The 18,421-nt window shown below is 37.5% G+C and overlaps 1 protein-coding gene across 1 annotated transcript in view; it reads left to right on the forward strand.

Annotated features, from left to right (window-relative positions):
• CRB1 (crumbs cell polarity complex component 1) overlaps positions 1–18,421 on the forward strand; it is a 205,581-nt gene that overhangs the window by 124,578 nt on the left and 62,582 nt on the right. Inside the window, 4 exon segments of the mRNA XM_058309320.1 lie at positions 6,854–7,515; positions 7,517–7,811; positions 12,761–13,308; positions 15,632–15,797. Of these exon segments, the coding sequence (XP_058165303.1) occupies positions 6,854–7,515; positions 7,517–7,811; positions 12,761–13,308; positions 15,632–15,797 (1,671 nt within the window).

Below are 18,421 nucleotides of genomic sequence, written 5' to 3' on the forward strand. Positions count from 1 at the left end.
TTAGCTGAGGAGATTTCCAAACAAATATGGAAGTGTAGCATGGCTTCTCCTTGTAGCTTATACCAAAATGTGAGGGGAAAGGGATAAGCTGAGAACTGAATTCCTGGACACAAAGAAACCAGAAATTGAGGGTTTGGGAAATTCCAAGCTTCCAAAATGTGAGTATCCAGAGATTAGAGCCCCATGTGAGGATTTAATTGAACATAGAAACAACCATCATTCCATTGTAAGACAGGATTGGAAATACAGTTATCCATGAAGGATTTGTGGACAGTCTTACTGTCTGATGGCTTGGACCCCTGTTTCCTGCATGCTAAGCCAAAAAGTCTTTTGTGAGATCTGTATGAATAGGAACCACTGCCAGCCTGAATAGAAAGAGACAGAAAAGGGACACATTGAATGAAAAATGACCTTTAAGGGCAAAACCATGAAAGCTGAAGTCTGGACTTAAGACATCTTATCAGGCTAAGAGAGAAACCCCACCCATTGTGCAGAAAGTGTGAGTTTGCCCTGGCATTTGAAGGAGGTGGGTCTTCTGCCTTGTTGTTCAGGAAGAATACTGCCCTCCTGTTCTTTAGAGAGGGTGGAGCACATTCTCCAAGGGTTGGGAAGAGTATGGCCACCACCCTACTATTCTGAGGGGGTTGGACCTCTGCCCTGGAGATTAGAGAGAGTGTGACCATCATCTCAGTGTTCCTGGAGGGTGAGATCTAGAGTTTGGTGGCCACTCAGATGCTTGATGAGGGTGGAGCTGGGAAAATGGTCTCTGGGCAAGCCCATGAAAAGTGTAGTAGTCCCACTCCATGATGCCTGGGGAGAATCTATCATTCTATAGATAACCCTCAGACTTTGAATGCTAATGAAGTATGCCCTGCAGGTTTTTAGAACTGTTTGGGACCTGTGACCCCTGTTTTCTTTCCACTTTCTCCCTATGGTAATAGGAACATTTATTCTAAGGATATCCCTTCTTTGTATTTTGGAAGCAGGCATGTTGGTAGACCTTTCAGAGTAGGCAAAAAACATGAAGATATTTGTGTACCATGTGAATATTTACCAGAGGGTGACTTCAACAGAGAAAGATCTTAATAATCAAATAGATAAGATGACTCATTCTGTGGATATGAGTTGGCCTCTTTCCCCAGCCATGCCTGTCATTGCCCAATGGGCTCATGAACAAAATGGCCATGGTGACAGGGTTGGAGGGTATGTATGGGCTAAGAAACATGGACTTCTGTGCATCAAAGCTGATCTGGCTACAGTCACTGCTGTGTCCAATCTTCCAGCAGCAGAGACCCACACTTTGTCCCCAATATGACACAGTTCCCCAAGGTGATCAGCCTGCTACCTGTTGGCAGGTGATTACATTGGAACACTTCTGTGATGGTTAGGCTAATGTGTCAACTTGGCCAAGTAAAAGTGCCCAGGAGCTTGGTCAAGGAAGCACTGGGCTAATTGTATCCAAGGGCATTTCATGGACTTTAATTGCATTTATGGCTAATTATATCTATAATCAAGTGAGGAGATTGTTTTCAGCAATGAATGATGTCTCATCCAATCAGTTGAAGACCTTAAAAGGAGAAGTGAGTATACCATTCAGAAAGAAAGAATTTCCATCTCAACTTCAGACATCCGCTGCCTCCTGGGGAACTCATTGAAGACCTCCATTGGAGTCCCTAGCTTGCAGCCTGTTCTATGGAATTTGGACTTGTGCATGCCCGCTGTCGGGTAAGACAATTTTATAAAATCTTGTACTGTTTACAGGTATCTTCTGTCAGTTCTGTTTCCCTGGAGAACTCTGACTAATACAATCTCTATCATGGAAGGGGTAGCTATTTGTTCTAACTGGGATAGACACATACTCTGGATATGGACTCACCTTCCCTGCATGCAATGCTTCTGCAATCTTATCCAGTTACTATATGCTTTAAATCAGCATCCAATCTATGGTGCTGTTTCTCCCATTGCCAGGATTCACAGGTCCAGGAATCATGGGGTAGCAATAGGAATGGCATCACTTACTATTACCCCTAATAATCCACTAGAAAAATATTTTCCTTCCTGTCTCTGAAACCTTAAGCTCTGCATACCTACAGGTCTTATTTCCAAAAGGGGTACTTCCATCAGGAGACAAAGTAACAATTCCGTTGAACTGGAAGTTAAGACTGCCACCTGGCCACTTTGGACTCCTCATGTCTCTGAATCAACAGGCAAAAAAGGATATTACTCTACTGGCTGAGGTGACATTAATCCTGATATGAAGGGCAAATAGGCATGCAACTACACAATGGAGATAAAAAGAGTTTGCCCAGAATACTGGAGGTCCCCTAGGGTGTCTCTTAGTACTACCATGCCCTGTGATTAAAGTCAGTGGAAAACTGTAACAAACCCAATCCAGACAGGATGACCAATGACCCACAATCTTCAGGAATGAAGATTTGGGTCAGTCTATCAGGCAAAGAACTATGGCCTGCTGAGGTACTTTCTGGGGGTAGAGGGAACACAGAATGGGTAGTGGAGGAAGATAGTGACAAATATAAATTATGAACATGTGACCAGTTACAGAAATGAGGACAGTAATAGCTATGAATATTTCAGCCTTCTTTTATTGTATGTTTATATATGTACATAAAGAAAATATCTTTGTTTTCTTTCCTATCTTATCCCCTTATCGTATGGTGTAAGTTTTATTAGTTTCATGCAATAATATTTAAGTTATAGGATATCAAGTTTAAGAGTGAATATTACCCAATGACTTGTACCCTTTTCTGGAGAGATTTAGTGCATTTCCAGTTGTACATAGGACAGTTGAGTATTGTTAGGTGAAAAATATGGCTGTTATTGTTTTGGTATTTTTTGGGTTTTTCAAATATATTTTTAAAATTTATATCCACCCCCTTGTGGCTTGCATGCTGTCTGCTCTCTGTGACCATTTGCTGCACATTCTTCTGTGTCTGCTTGTTTCCCTTTGTTACATCATCTTGCTGCACCAGTTGTCTACAGGCACCAGCTGTCAGCTCTCCGCTAGTGCAGGGGGCCGTCACCTCTCCCCAGGCACAGGCCAGCTTGCCTTCACAAGGAGGCCCTGGGACACAAATCCAGGGCCTCCCATCTGGTAGATGGGAGCCCAATCGATTAAGCCACAACTTCTTCCCTATTACTGTTTTTTATTTAGAGTTTAAGTATGGTTTGAGATGATGCTTATGGCTGCCAAGTTGATAAGAGGTGGACTGTGATGGTTAGGCTCATGTGTCAACCTTGCCAGGTAATGCTGTCTGGTCATTTGATCAAGCAAGCACTGGCCTAATTGTTACTGTGAAGACATCATGTGGACTTAAATCATTAGTAAGCTGACTACATCTACAGTCAGCTGATTACTTCTACAATCGACTGAGGAGATTGCCCTCAGCAATGAGCAACATCTCATTTGATCAGTTGAAGGCCTTAAAAAGAATGGTGATGATTTCAGCAGTTAGAAGAGAGAACTTTATCTCTTTCAGCCAGCCAGCTCCTCCTGGGGAATTCACTGAGGACCATCATGGGAGTTCCTGGCTTGCAGACTGACCGATGGATTTTGGACTTACGTACCCCAGAATAGCATGAGACATTCTTATAAAATCTCGTAATATTTACAGACATCTCCTGTCAGTTCTGTTTTCCTAGAGAACACTGACTAATACATAACTTTACCTGTATTTTTGTGTCAATTCTTTGTACCTGAAAAGATGATTCTATAACAAACATTTTAGTTCAATTCAATTCTACTCTATTCATCATGCATTTTATTTTATTATATTATTTTTTTAATTTCTATCTCCTTCCCCCTCTTCCCCCCCTTCCCCCCAGTTGTCTGCTCTCTGTATCAATTCACTGTGCATTCCTCTGTGCCCATTTCCATCCCCATCAGCAGCACCGGGAATCTATGTTTCTTTTTGTTGTGTCATCTTGTTTTGTCACCTCTCCATGTGTGCAGCACCATTCTTGGGCAGGCTGAACTTTCTTTCACGCTGGGCAGTTCTCTTTATGGGGCTCACTGTTTGTGCGTGGGGCTCCCCCTACGTGGGGGATACTCTTGCGTGGCAGGGCACTCCTTGCGCGCATCAGCACTGTGCATGGGCCAGCTCCACACAGGTCAAGGAGGCCCGGGGTTTGAACCGTGGAACTCCCACATGGTAGGTGGATGCCCCAACCACTGGGCCAAGTCTGCTTCCCTCATCAAGCATTTTATAAGACAGATATGCCTAGATGCCTGTGCAGATGCTGTGGGAGTATCTAAGTAAGATGATAACTATGTTTACTCCTTCAAAGACCTTGAAATATTTTTGGAGTAAAAAAGTTTATATGAAAATAACCCAAGGAGAGTAAAATATGAATACAATTGAATTCAATCAAGTATCTAAATGTATGGTATATAAACGGCAGTAGGCAAGTAAAATTAACACTGGATAAATTTATCTGAATGTTCCACAAACAAAAGGGCTTTGGACTTTGTATTAGATCAGATCAAACACATTATAAAAATATTTAATCACCTTAAGTATGTCATCATTAATTAACTCATAAAAATTAATTATTGAGTGCCTACTATGAGGCAATCTAAGCTGTGTGTTAGACAAACGTTGCCCCTGCCCTCATGGAATTCATAGTCTAATGGGATTCTAACATAATATGCTGCTCAAGTAAATTTCTTATTGTGTAAAGTTATGCAATTTGGGAGGACTGCACATGCTCACAGTAAATGATATCATTCCATGAATTTTTAAATTAGAGAGTCACTTTTTTGATTACTCCTTTTTAATTCAACATTTATTGAGAGCTTATTTTATACCAGGCAATGTTATGAGCATTTTACATGGCTTAATCTTTTTTTTAAAGTCCTGTGATGTAAATACTGTTATTTCCCCCATTTTGTAGATATGAGAAATAGAAACCTAGAAAGAGAGTGTAGGGGTGGGATATATAGGAACCCCTTATATTTTCAATGTAACTTTTATGTAATCTAAAATTTCTTTAAAAAGAAAGAAAGAAAGAGAGTGTAACCTGCCCTTTGCCACACAGATACAACAATATATAAATACAGGAGCCTTCTGATTAAATTTTAAGTTGACCTTCTTTGCATATCTCATTCTTACTCATACTGATCTGTGGTGGAATTGCTATTTTTTTGGTGTAGCAGGACCATACTGCTGAAGGCAGATTATTTTCTCCATCTGTATTTGCTTATGTTCAAAGCTGAAAAAAATAAAATAAAAGCTATATTTCTAGGGAGATTACCTCCAGTTCACCATACCAAACACCTTTCCAAGTTACTTTTAGCTGGGATTTGCATTTGTTTTTTACTTGTGATTTTATAGAATTTTTGGTCTGTCTAATCAGAGACAGACTGAAAGACTCTGCTACACTGAAGTTCTGTTAGGAAACTTAATTCTCTCATCTCTTTGGTAGCAAAAGTTACTTTTAGATTATGCCCTATTTATAAAAAGATAATCTATTGGACATAGTCTTGAATTCCATGATACTTTCTACATTATAGTACTAAACATATAATCTGGCTATAGCAGCCTGGATTTTTTTCCCTTACAGTATCATGTTCATTTCAAGGCATAAAGGCATGAGTGAACATGATGTACTGGAGAAGCCAGGCAAAGATGCATGAGGAGACCATAGATTATGTATTTGGAGAAATGAAACGGGAAAGTTAATTTAGGCTGAAATTGTAGACATGCTTTGAGTTTGGGTTTCAATCTTTCTATGCCTCAGTTTCTTCTGTAAAAAAGGGCTAAGAATATCTGCCTTGAAGATTTCATTGTATTTTGGAAAGCACAAACAATGTGGATGAAGGTGTTGGGGAAGCCATGAACATATACGTGAATGTGTGTGTTAAATTTTATCACTATTTGTTCATTTGAACTTCATTGGAAAAGCAAATAATCATCACTCTTAAAAGGTGTTATTATTTTTTCCTTGTTACTTTGATGAAATAAATTCTAATAATTCTCTAATTAGATAAATTTCTCTGACTTGGAATCAGAAAAAATAATAAAAGTGAATGCAAAGCTGTAAGCAGGTGTTTGTTGTGGGATAGATTTCACTGTGGGAGAGGAGGAAATAGGTACTTCCATTCACCTTAGAAATTTTCTCTGGGAAGACTTGTCTACATTCTCCATATATCAAGCAAACTTTGGTTTTAGGCACTATGGAAGCTATAAATAAGATCAAAGGTCAAGTAGAATAGAGTAAAATAAATAGCCCTGGATAGGATAAACTCTACCTCAGGAAGGATTCCTCAAATAAATAACTTGTATACTAACATCATTGCAATGCTTTTCTTTAATTTTTTTTTTTTTTTTTTTTTTGAGTTACTGTGCCAGGGATTGAATCTGGGACTCTTCTGTGAGAAGCTGGAACTCAACCACTGAGCCATATTGGCTTCCCAATGTGGTTTTTTTCATTGTTTTTTTCCGCTGGTTTGCTTGTTTTGTTTTCAGGACTCACCAAGAACCAAACCCGGGACCTTCCATATAGGAAACAGCAGCTCAGCTGCTTGAGCCACATCTGCTCCTCTTTAATCATTTTTATCACATTTAATGCCTTATATGTGTCTGACAATGGTAGTCGAGTTGAGTTAATCACTATATTTGGAAAATTATCTACTTCTAGAGAAGGAATCACAACACATTTGCCACATATCATGTATTTTTTTAAAGCTTCCTTGATGACTGTTTACATATTACTCCATTATAGTCCTAAACCTGCGCTAACTCTGAACTTCCACAAGATTTTATGTGAAAATTGTGTGAAACCTCAATTTCTGATCTGAATATATGTAATTTCACCCTTCTTTATTATTTAACAGGTATCCACTGTGAAGAAGACAATAATGAATGTTCTTCAAATCCTTGCCAAAATGGTGGTACTTGTGAGAACTTGCCAAGGACTTATACTTGCCACTGCCCATTTGATATCCATTCTGGAACATTTTATGGAGGCAGAGACTGTTCTGATATTCTCCTGGGCTGTACCCATCACCAATGCCTAAATAATGGAATATGCATTCCTCACTTCCAAAATGACCAGCATGGATTCAGCTGCCTATGTCCATCTGGATATACTGGGTCACTGTGTGAAACTGTCACCACATTTTCTTTTGTGGGCAATGGCTTCCTCTGGGTCAAAAGTGGCTCAGTCACAACCAAGGTCTCAGTTTGTAACATAACCCTCAGATTTCAGACTGTTCAGCCAGTGGCACTTCTACTTTTCCAAGGCGACAGGGACATGTTTGTAAAGCTTGAGTTGCTAAATGGCCACATTCACTTGTCGGTTCAAGTTAATAATCAGTCAAAGGTGCATCTGTACATTTCCCACAACACCAGCGATGGAGAGTGGCATTCAGTGGAGGTAACTTTTGCAGACACTGTCACCCTTACCTTACTTGACGACTCCTGTGCAGAGAAATGTGTCACTAAAGTTCCTCTTTCATTTGAAAGAGATCCATCAATATGTGCTTTTCAAAACTCTTTTTTTTGGTGGTTTACCAATGGGAAAGACTAACAATAGTGATGTTCTGCTTAACATCCATAATATACCATCCACACCTTCATTGGTAGGCTGTCTCCAAGACATTAAAATTGATTAGAATCACATTACCCTGGAGGACATAGCATCTGGCTCATCATTAAACGTCAAGGCAGGCTGTGTGAGGAAGGATTGGTGTGAAAGTCAACCTTGTCAAAATAGAGGACGCTGCATCAACCTGTGGCTTAGTTACCAGTGTGATTGCTACAGGCCTCACAAAGGCCTTAACTGTCTGAGAGGTGAGAGGAGGCCAGGTACCCAGGAGTTCTGTGCCTCAGAGCATTGCAGCCACAACAGAAACACGCTGTCCTACTTTGCCCCATTATGAAACATCATGACCCCTCACGACCTCTGCTGCAGGTTTCCTACAGATGAGAGAAAATAAGAGGGTATTGACGTACATGAATTAATTTTGAGTGGATCTGTAGGATGCCATGTTTTCATTCATGGAGAGAAGTAAAAAAAAACCTGATAGCTCCTATCCAAACAGTGTTTTCAACATGGTGTTTAGAAAGCATTATTACAAGTTTAGCATTTACTGGGCATCAGAGATTTACTGTAAATCTTGTCTGAAAGAGAAACAATCTTTGGGATATAAAGACTTTTACACATGAAAGTATTCAATAACAAGCCTAAAGCAATGTCTTACGCATAGTAGGTCCTCCCACTCCAAGTAACACTCTCTTGCTATCCTTTCCAGGCTCTTCATGCTTGCTCCAAAATTATTTTTAAGTTAAGCACTTTTTATAAGCCACCAGCATTATTCAAAGGCATAATTTGCAGGGTTGCATTGGAGAAAACATATTCTAGCTAGGTTTCTTAAGAAAAAAGAAAGAAAAATGAAAATTAACAACAATATAACTTGGTAGATGCCATGAACTAATCGATATCATTTCTCTAGCAAATCACAGCTTAACATGTATTTCAAAATCCTAAACTTCCAACATCATTCCAAAGATTGCAGTTGATAGTGATTGATCCATACCTGTTTCTTTTTATTATTATCATACATTGACAAAGTCTAAGACATAGTTTCAACAGACTGCTTTGAAGTTCAACTATAATTTACCACAAAGATTTGAGAGTAACTTGAAGTAGGACAACATCTGGTAAATAGTCTTCTCTGTTTTATATGAAGTAAAATTAAAACCATTCTTAGCCTATACCCTTATTCCCATGTACAAAAAGGCTAAGAATTATTAGAAACTCTTCACAGCTTTCCCCCCTGACCACAATATTCATTACAAATCACGGACCTGTTTGACAATGAGGTATGGCATCTATAGCTCTATGTAATATTTTAAACAGAATGGCAAGTTGTTTTGTGATTTTGTTTTAAAGGAGAAGAGGGGAAATTATGCTGAGGCACTGTTCACTTTAAAAAAAAAAATTTAATTGACCCAAGGCAATATTTTTACTACATACAGAAAATAACAAACAGATGCTGACTCATTTTGACTGGCTTCCAGATGCAGTGACCCATGAAGTTAATATTGACCATGGTGACGCTAACTGTCCTAGTAAATAGATTCAAGGGATGCCAATCCAGTGGTTCTGGTTTTCTTTATTTCTTTTTCTCCAATGTAGAAAGACATAAATGTTTTAAACCAAGTTCCTCAATACCTGGTCATGCTACCTGCCCCCATGCCCCCCAGTTTCCTTATTCTTCCACACTATTTGAAACTCTTTAAACCTCATGAAAACTGCTTGGCTTTAAAAGATTAAGTTACAGGGAAGGAGTTCTGTAAAACCCTACTTCCTGAAAATTCTTGGTAGAAGGTTAGGGAAAATTATATTTTTCATATCACCTCTCAGTCATAAATTAAAATATTCTGTATTTGCTGTTTTCTAGGAAGAATGTTTGCTGAGGAATGTATTCCCATTACCAGTGATGCTTTCCAACCATAGCAGCACAATGTAATAAACAAGCAGATTAGTAGAGGATTTCTTTGGCTGACTAAATATGAAAGTATAACAGTCTCTTAAGTTTAGATGGGGCTTCATTCCATGACTGAATTCTCTATACCATTGTGCTTGTCAAGCACAGTGGTCCAAACCTTCAGGAATGGAGTACAGCATTCACTCCTTCTTGCCAGAAATTTCCAAAAAGTGTTTCCATATACTGAAATAAAATAGGATTATCAATAACTTTCATTTATTGGCAGCATTTTAACTCTTGAAACTATACTAATATAAATCTTGTATGTCTTCTTCTTGAGAACACTTAAATACTTGAGGAAAACTATCTTATACCATCAAACATCATTCTACATGGTGAACAGCCCCAGTTCCTTCTAATGTTTTCCCAAATATGACACAGTTTTCAGATATTTCATTGGCTGCTTGCTTGCTTTGGAATAAATTTTCTTTTCTGTATTCTTCTTAAAATGTGGTGCTTAGCTGTGCCTGAAAATACAGAGTAACAGAGGTCTATAATCTCTCCCATTCTCTATAATTCTCTTCTATTTTGCAGCCTATGAGTAAATTTAATCTTGGCAGCCACATGCCACACTCAGCTCACTTTGAGTTGTTCTCACCCATGGTGGTACAGAGTCCTGTTTCTCCCACCCTAAACCCATGAGGTACATTTGGAACTAAGTGGCTTTTGTTTATTCTTCTTAAATTTCATTGTTTTAGTCCATCAAACATTAAAACTTACTGATGTTATTTTTTAATCTGTATTTTTGTCCCTCTTCATGAAATGCCAACAACAAATGCGAGAATCGACCCTTCCATATCTATAGCCAAGTCGTGTGGTTTCATGTGTTTCAAAACTCAAGTAGTAAATCACACAATCTGACTACATGCTTGTGATTTTTGAAGATTAGGGTTGCCAAAGAGTCAAGCTCCTGAGGAAAAAAACAGCTCCGCGTTCTGCCTGTCTTTTAATCTGTATCCACAAAGTGTGGCCGCAGGCTTCCACGGATGACCAACAGCGACGCCCCCATCCCTGTGTTGGAGTGATTTGGTGCATATCTTCAAACATCAGGAGCTTAAAGAGCCTAATTTTCTTATTATTTTATCTCGTATGAAAGTGCTGCAGTGTATTCAGCGATGTTCACCTTTTCAAAGGGATTATATTATCTAACAGAAGGCTTTGAAAGCTACCTGTAGTTGCCTGGAGCTGATGATCCCCTAATGCAAATTCATAATGCAGTGTTCCTGTAGAATATCAAGCCAGAGTTCTGAAAACATAGCCGTTTAGGCAGGAGGTCTTCGAACACAGATGGTTGCCTAAGCAAGTTTCATTATGGTTCAGCTAAATGAAAATCTGTCTTACCTCCGTCCAAACATCAACTGGACCATAAGATGACATTTAACATGTCTGAATTATGTTCTTTTTTTCTGGTAGGTTTTGGATGTAAAAGCTTGAATGGCAATATCTTTAAGACAATGTTCTTGTCAAGTTTACAACGACCTCTAGCTTGCAAAATCAGTGACAATAATCAATCCTCATCTTGCTTGACTTATCAGCAGTAGTTGACACACTTGCACACTCCCTGCTTCTGAAAACTCTTTCTTCACTAGGCATATGAGGCATCACTTTCCCTTGGTTCTCCTTCTATATCACTAGCTTCTCTTCATCCCTTTTAACTCTAAATGTCTAGTGATTAAGAGTTCAGTTCTTGGATCTCTTCTTTTCTGGATATTCACTCCCTTGGTGATCTCTTCCAGCCTTGTGGCATTGAATACTATGTATACACAAATCTCAAATCATTACCACTAGCCAAGAAAATCTCCCCTGAACCTATATATCCAACAGCCTACTTAATATTTCCACCCTAGATATCTAAGAGACATCTCAAATTTAATAAATATTCCCAAGCTTCTCCTCCCAAAAATATAGTCTCCTGTTTTCTTCCCCAGTCTTGTAAATGGAAATTTCTTGCTGGTAGATGTGATGAACTTACCTTGGAAAATCCTGTTGGTTCTACCTTAAAGTATTTCCAAAATCTGGCCACTTCTCACCACCTCCACCATTACTACTGTTCCAAGCCACCACCATTTTTCTCCTGAATTATTGTAATAATATTCCTACTATTTTCAGTTCTTTGTTTAAATTTTACCTTTTTCAGTGAGTTCTTCCCTGACTAAACTGCTTAAAATTACAGCTCCATCCTTACCTTCAGCTCTTCCTAATCCTTTTCTCTACATGTCTTATTTTATATCAAAGGACTTATTACCACATGACATAGTGTATAGTTTGCTTCTTTATCTATTACTGGCTGATCTCCACCAATTAGAATATTAGCTTTATGGGGGCAGTCCATTTTGTTTCTTTTGTTCATCCTATATAGCCAATGTTTGCAAACATCAGTGGTAATTTTTATACATATCAGGAATTTTCTTGTGGTGGTATACGTTGAGAGTATTGCAACATCTGTGCATTACTAACTCCTCGAACCACAGGAAATGTTGGGTGGGTTCAATGCTAAGCTTTCTTCACTCCTTTTTCTCTCTCTTCCATGCCTCTCATTCCTCTAACCAGGTCCACAGATTGAGTGATTCCTCCTCTTCCTATGCTCAGCTTAACTGCCTTGCCTTTTATCATTATCATTGTCATATCTTACCAAAGAGGATTTGAGTAATTCTTGATTCTTTCATTTACAAAAAAAAAAAAAAATTATTTAATAACTTTTCTTCATTATTGCTCCAAATAGCAATGATAACAATTGTCTGAATACTGTGTTCATAGATGTTGCAGAATGAGTCTTGTCCTCCCAAATTCCCTCCACCAAACTGGAATAAAGTAGTGTCTGATATTCCACCAATAAAGGCAGTGAAGGAGAGTTTCTTAAACTTATTAGTATAGAAATCTGTTTCTCTTTTGTGATTAATGGATCTCAACTATCAATTATTTTTAACCCATAATACAAAAGTAAAATGAGGAAAACTATATGCATAAATTCAAAAATGTATAATTAATACCAACTAGAGTAACATAATTCTATTAATTAGAATGATATAAGCATGCAAGTTCCTTTCAACTCTAGTATTTCCATAAATATGTAGCTATTCTCTGAATTCAGTTACCTTAAAAATTCAGAAAATGAGCCAAGTTGGCATTCAATTGGATAAGCTTATCTTGAACTTAAGAGTATTGTGTCATTTTCATCCTCTGTCCCCTCTTACTTGTGAGTCTTAACATATTTCTTCTTTGTTCTCCTCCTCTATTTTGACCATGGAGAATACGTGGGAGTAAGTTTTGGCCAGGATGACTCCACTGGATATGCTTCTTTTAAACTTGACAAGAGTTATGGAGAGAACTTCACACTTTCCATGTTTGTTCGAACGTATCAACCGTCAGGCTTACTTCTAGCTTTGGAAAACAATATTTATAAATACATCCGTGTCTGGCTAGAGCATGGCAGATTAGCAATGCTGACTCCAAATTCTCCCAAAGTAGTAGCAAAATTTGTCCTAAGTGATGGAAATGTCCACTTGATATCTTTGAAAATTGAGCCCAATAAAATCGAACTGTATCAGTCTTCACAAAACCTAGGACATATTTCTGCTTCTACATGGAAAATCCAAAAAGGACATGTCATCTACATTGGTGGCCTGCCTGACAGGCAGGAGACTGAAAATAATGGTGGATTCTTCAAGGGATGTATTCAAGATATAAGATTAAACAATCAAAATCTGGAATTATTTTCAAATCATACCAGCCACACAACCCACAATCCAGTTCTTATCAATGTGACCCAAGGCTGTCCTGGAGACAACATCTGCAAGGTAAGATTATTCATACCAACTATTTCCATACTGTATGCTCAACTTTTTTAAAGAAAATATTTATTTTATTTTTGTAAAATTGAAAATAGTAGACAAACACATATAAAGTTACAGTTCCAAAGCAGAACAATACAAATATCTAAATTATTGTAGTTTTAAAAGAAAAGTACAACAGCCAAGTGATGGCCAAATAAGCTTTTTTCTCTTATTTAAATTATCTCTTCATTTTAAAGATACATAGATCACACAAAATGTTACATTAAAAAACATGAGGTTCCCATATACCCCTACTCTCTACCAACCTCACTTCTCCCACATCAACAATCTCTTTCATCATTGTGGCACATTCATTGCATTTGATGAATATATTTTGGACTGCTACACAGCATGGATTATAGTTCACATCGTAATTTACACTCTCTCCAAGTCCATTCAGTGGGTTATGGCAGGATATATAATGTCCTGTATCTGTCCCTACAATATCATTCAGGACAACTCCAAGTCCCGAAAATGCCCCCTTATCACACCCCTTCTTCCCTCTCCCTGCCCTCAGCAACTCCTGTGGCCACTGTTTCCACATCAATGATACAGTTTCTTCCATTGCTAGAGTCACAATAATTCTGTAATAGAATACCAGTAAGTCCACTCTAATCCATATTTTATTCCTCTATCCTAAGGACCTTGGGATGGTGATGTCTACTCCACCTCTAAATCGAAAGGGTGCTTAGATCCCACTGAAACCAATTTGGTTTTACCATACCAGTTCCATTTTTCTTTTTCTAAATGTCTTAGCACAATTCTGTAAAATAAGTTTCTTACACCCAAAAGACATTATTAAGTTCAATGACCATAGTATATGGTACTCAGATTTAAAGCATCAAGGTCAATACAAACACACGTGTAATAAAAGTAGGAATAGCATTTAACAGAAGTCACTAGTGAATACTTTTTAAACTGCCTCAACTTTTATTTTAACATTATTGAAACCATTCTTTGTATATGAAGATGATGTTACTGACCCACCAGCAATAGGACAAGTTTTTCCAGCAGGACCGAGGGCTTTACATTTTTCCATTAAAATATGGCCTTGACCTTATTGGCATCATCGTCTGTTCAACCAACAAGATGCCTTCAGCTGCTTGCTCCCCCCACCCACCCACATGCCCTCCTCCCAAATAGTTAAGATCACTAGCATTTTATTTCCTGAATTTTCAATGGAAGTCCTAGAATTTGGCTGAATTAACTCTTTAGAAGATATCATAAACTTTATCTTAAATGCCCAGCTGCCCTTCTGAACTTCTATTAAGCCAACAAGAGAAAAAATCTGTGAGGTAACTTCTTTACAGTGGCTGGATTTGAAATCTCCTGAAATCTGATTTCACAAAGTCCATGCTTTACATTTTCAGTGCACTTTTCCAAAAGCTGATGAATTTGTCAGTTCTACACAGTATTTCAAAGACAAAGAAGAAAACACATTTATATTTGTTGAACATTTATTGAACCCACAACTATTGCCATGCTCTAAGCTTGGTGCCACATATAACAAAATAGATCATTGTCCAATTTTTATAGGAGCACTTATAATCTAATATGCCAGGCACTGTTTTTCAAGGTTTAATTCATTTAATTCTGTTTGAAATAGGCATTGTTATTATCCCCATTGACATTATTCACAGATAAATAAACTAAGGTTTAGAAAGATTATGTAACTAGCCTGATTCACACAACATAGTGGAGCTGGGATATAGTCCAGGCTTTCCGAAATTCATTTTCAAATACTTTTATTTTGATACTTTGTGAGCAACCTTGTGAAAGAAAACTCAAACAATAATAGTATGACTGTAATTCAGAGACAGAACAAAGATGATGGGGAGGGGCGAAATATCACTGAATTAGGACCCAAAAGATCTAAATACCGAGCTTAACTATTTGATTTATTTATAGAATCGTGTGCAACTATAGGGGCCTCTGTTTCCTCATTTGTAAAACAGGAATAATAATGTCGATGTCAAATGTAGCTAGTGTTTGCAAAAGTGCCTGGTAATTTATGAATTACAAAGCATATTAATATAACTTTAAAAATCCTTCTTGTATAGCAGGACTTCAATTTTACTTTCCTCTCTTTCCCCCTCCCTCACTTTCTCCCTTGTTCTCACTGTTTGGCAGTAAGTTTTATTTTCGTATTTGCTTAAGAATCATCTAAAAAGATTAAAATGAAAAGATGAAAGGAAAACAGAATTAAAAAATGACAGATATGTGGCCTTGCCATCAACATTTCCTTGTTCTGTTGCCAGCAATTTTTGTGCTTCTGATTTCTGTTCAGTCCAACCCCTGTCACAATGGAGGTGTTTGCAATTCCATGTAGGATGACTTCTCATGTTCCTGTCCACCAAATACTCCTGGGAAAGCCCGTGACGAAGCTCAGTGGTGTGAACTCAGCCCATGTCTGCCCAAAACCCAGTGCCAAGTGGTGCCTCAAGGATTTGAATGTAGGTAGATTTCAAAGGTATTGACCATCCATTTAAGCCAGGCATTTCAGTTGTTCCAGGAGGAAATGCAGAAGAATACAGACAAAATCAGCTGATTAAAAAATTTTGTGGTTGTTTCCCCCAATATGAATAGTTTAATAAATCAGATAGGTCTCTTGCCTCATCCTGCCCTTGGGTGTCTGAATGGAAAATGGAGTTTGTAGTAAGGCCAAACATAGATCCTTGATCATTTAAAGCTGATTTCTGAAGAAAGAATAAACCAGGTAATAATTAGTATTCCTTTCCTTGTTCCTGGAAATACAGAGTAAAGTAAATGTGCTACCTTTTATTAACGATGAGAACTCTGGCAATTCACTTAAGCTCCATAATCTAAAGCATCCTCGCCTGCATAATGTCTACTGTGTAAGTTTCTTTCTGATGAATATGCTTTTGTGTGTGCGTAAAGAGCAAAACACATTAGGCAATAGCTACACTATTATTTACACTCAGTCTTCTCTCCTACTTCAAATGATGCATGGTCCAATCTATAACCAACCATTTATATATGTCCTAAATTCTAATCTCATTCCCATACTCATAGATTTTCTTCTAAACTTTTTTTCCTCACTTCAGCATCATCAATTTTTACATCAGCATATAAACATACTGTCAAATTTCTTCATTAACAAAATATGTCCCTTTGACATTTGCATTCCCACCAGCTACCATCACATTTCTGTTTCCTTTTATGGTGAAACTCCTCTCAAGTGGTGTCCTCAAGATGTCTCCAAAACCTTACTCCATTGTCTCAGGCTCAAATACATCACCCCCACCTCTAGAACTCTCTTAACTCTGAGTTTCACATGGTTGCCTTCATCACTTCACTCAAGTTTTTACACAAATATCCTTTCCTTGGCTTTATTATTTTTCTTCATATCACCTGTCATTCCTTAATGTTTTGCTAAGGTTGTAATAATTTATTTGAATATATACAATTTGTACATATGATATATACATTACTTTTATTTTTTTAGGAGGTACCAAGGTTTGAACCCAGAACCTCGTACATGGGAAGCAGGTGCTCAACCACTGACCTATATCCAACTTCCCATTGAGGATTGGTTTTTTTCCTTTTTTTCTGGAGGTCCTGGGGATTGAACCCTGGACCTTGTATGGGGAGCAGGTACTGAACCACTTGAGCTACATACACTACGTATGTTTCTACATATCATCTCTCTCCTCACTTGAATATAAGTTTAATAAGGAAAGGCCAATTTATATTTAGTTCTTCATGTTACACTTAGCACTTAGAATGGTACCAAACATAGTATGTTCTCAATAAACATTTGTTAAAAAAATAAATTAACTTTCATTTTTCTCCAAATTATCTCAGCATTTTCACTTAACTTCTCTAGACATTAAGTACATTATCTGCTTACAATAAAAATATACAAAAGATACCTTGGTAAACACTGTTTCAAAATAACGGAATGGAATTAGAGGACAGATTGACCTAAGTTTCATAGCAACAGCATCCTAGTCAGGCTAAGTCCCTAAGTTACTGAGGCCAAGAGAAGAATATATTTATTTTCACTTTTCTTTATTTAAAAAATTATATTAAAAGAATATCTAAAGCATATCATACTTTACATATACTTGGGGAAGTTTTCTAGAACATATTTATTTTTATATTTCATTTAAAAGAAAAAGCATGATGAGTTGGCATAAAGAATGTAATCCAGTTTCTAATATGGCACAGAATTTTAAATGCAACCTTTCCCATTGTTCTACCTCTGCATCGTTTTTAATGGACTTCAACAGCTTATTAATTATTAATTTTATTGTTAATCTTTTGACAGAAATTATAAAGTCGCTAATCTCAGCAGTTTTTTATGAAGGGGCTTAAATCATTTTGAATACTTTCATGGGATAAAAAGAATATGATTTCTGAAAACAGTGGCAGCCCAAGACCAATAACCCAGATGTGCACCACTCTTCAGTACACACATAAAGCAGTTTAGGATTGAGATACATATGTACCTGGAAGAAATGAAGTGACTCCTCACTGTGAGAGCATTGCTGCTAGCAGCAGAGAGAGTAGATTCTGGCTCTGACCTCCCCAAAAGTCATAGCAACTTTAAAAAGTATATATATTACTGCATCTAGTGAAGAGACAAAATGTTTGTCAATAGGAAGAGTGAAATTTTCCTAATTGACAGATATGAATGCTCAGATTCACTCTTATTACCTTGTATAATTTTAATTTTATGTAACCTTATGACCCTACTGTATTTTTTTTTTCCAAAGGAAACTATATTGAGAAGATTAGGTCCAGTAGAAAAGTATACAGCTCATTCATTGCCCTAAATTTCCCTTCAGGATTTTAATCATCTCAGTCTCTGAAACCTAACAGAAAACCAAGAGTTAAAAATGTATGACCCACCTTACACACAGGTGTGTTCATTATGTCATTTTCTAACAAAGGCAAATTATAAATACGGCCGTATGTATTGTGACTTTCTCCCATAAAACAAGATGTGATTTCAGTGTGTTCAGCAGTGTTAGCAGAATGAATTTATATAGCGTTTCACACAGTGTTCTCCTTTAGCATTTGGAAAGCTAATGAGATTTGCTCTTTTAAATTT

This window comes from Dasypus novemcinctus, chromosome 13 (genome assembly GCF_030445035.2).
Source record: "Dasypus novemcinctus isolate mDasNov1 chromosome 13, mDasNov1.1.hap2, whole genome shotgun sequence".
Taxonomy (NCBI): Eukaryota; Metazoa; Chordata; class Mammalia; order Cingulata; family Dasypodidae; genus Dasypus; species Dasypus novemcinctus.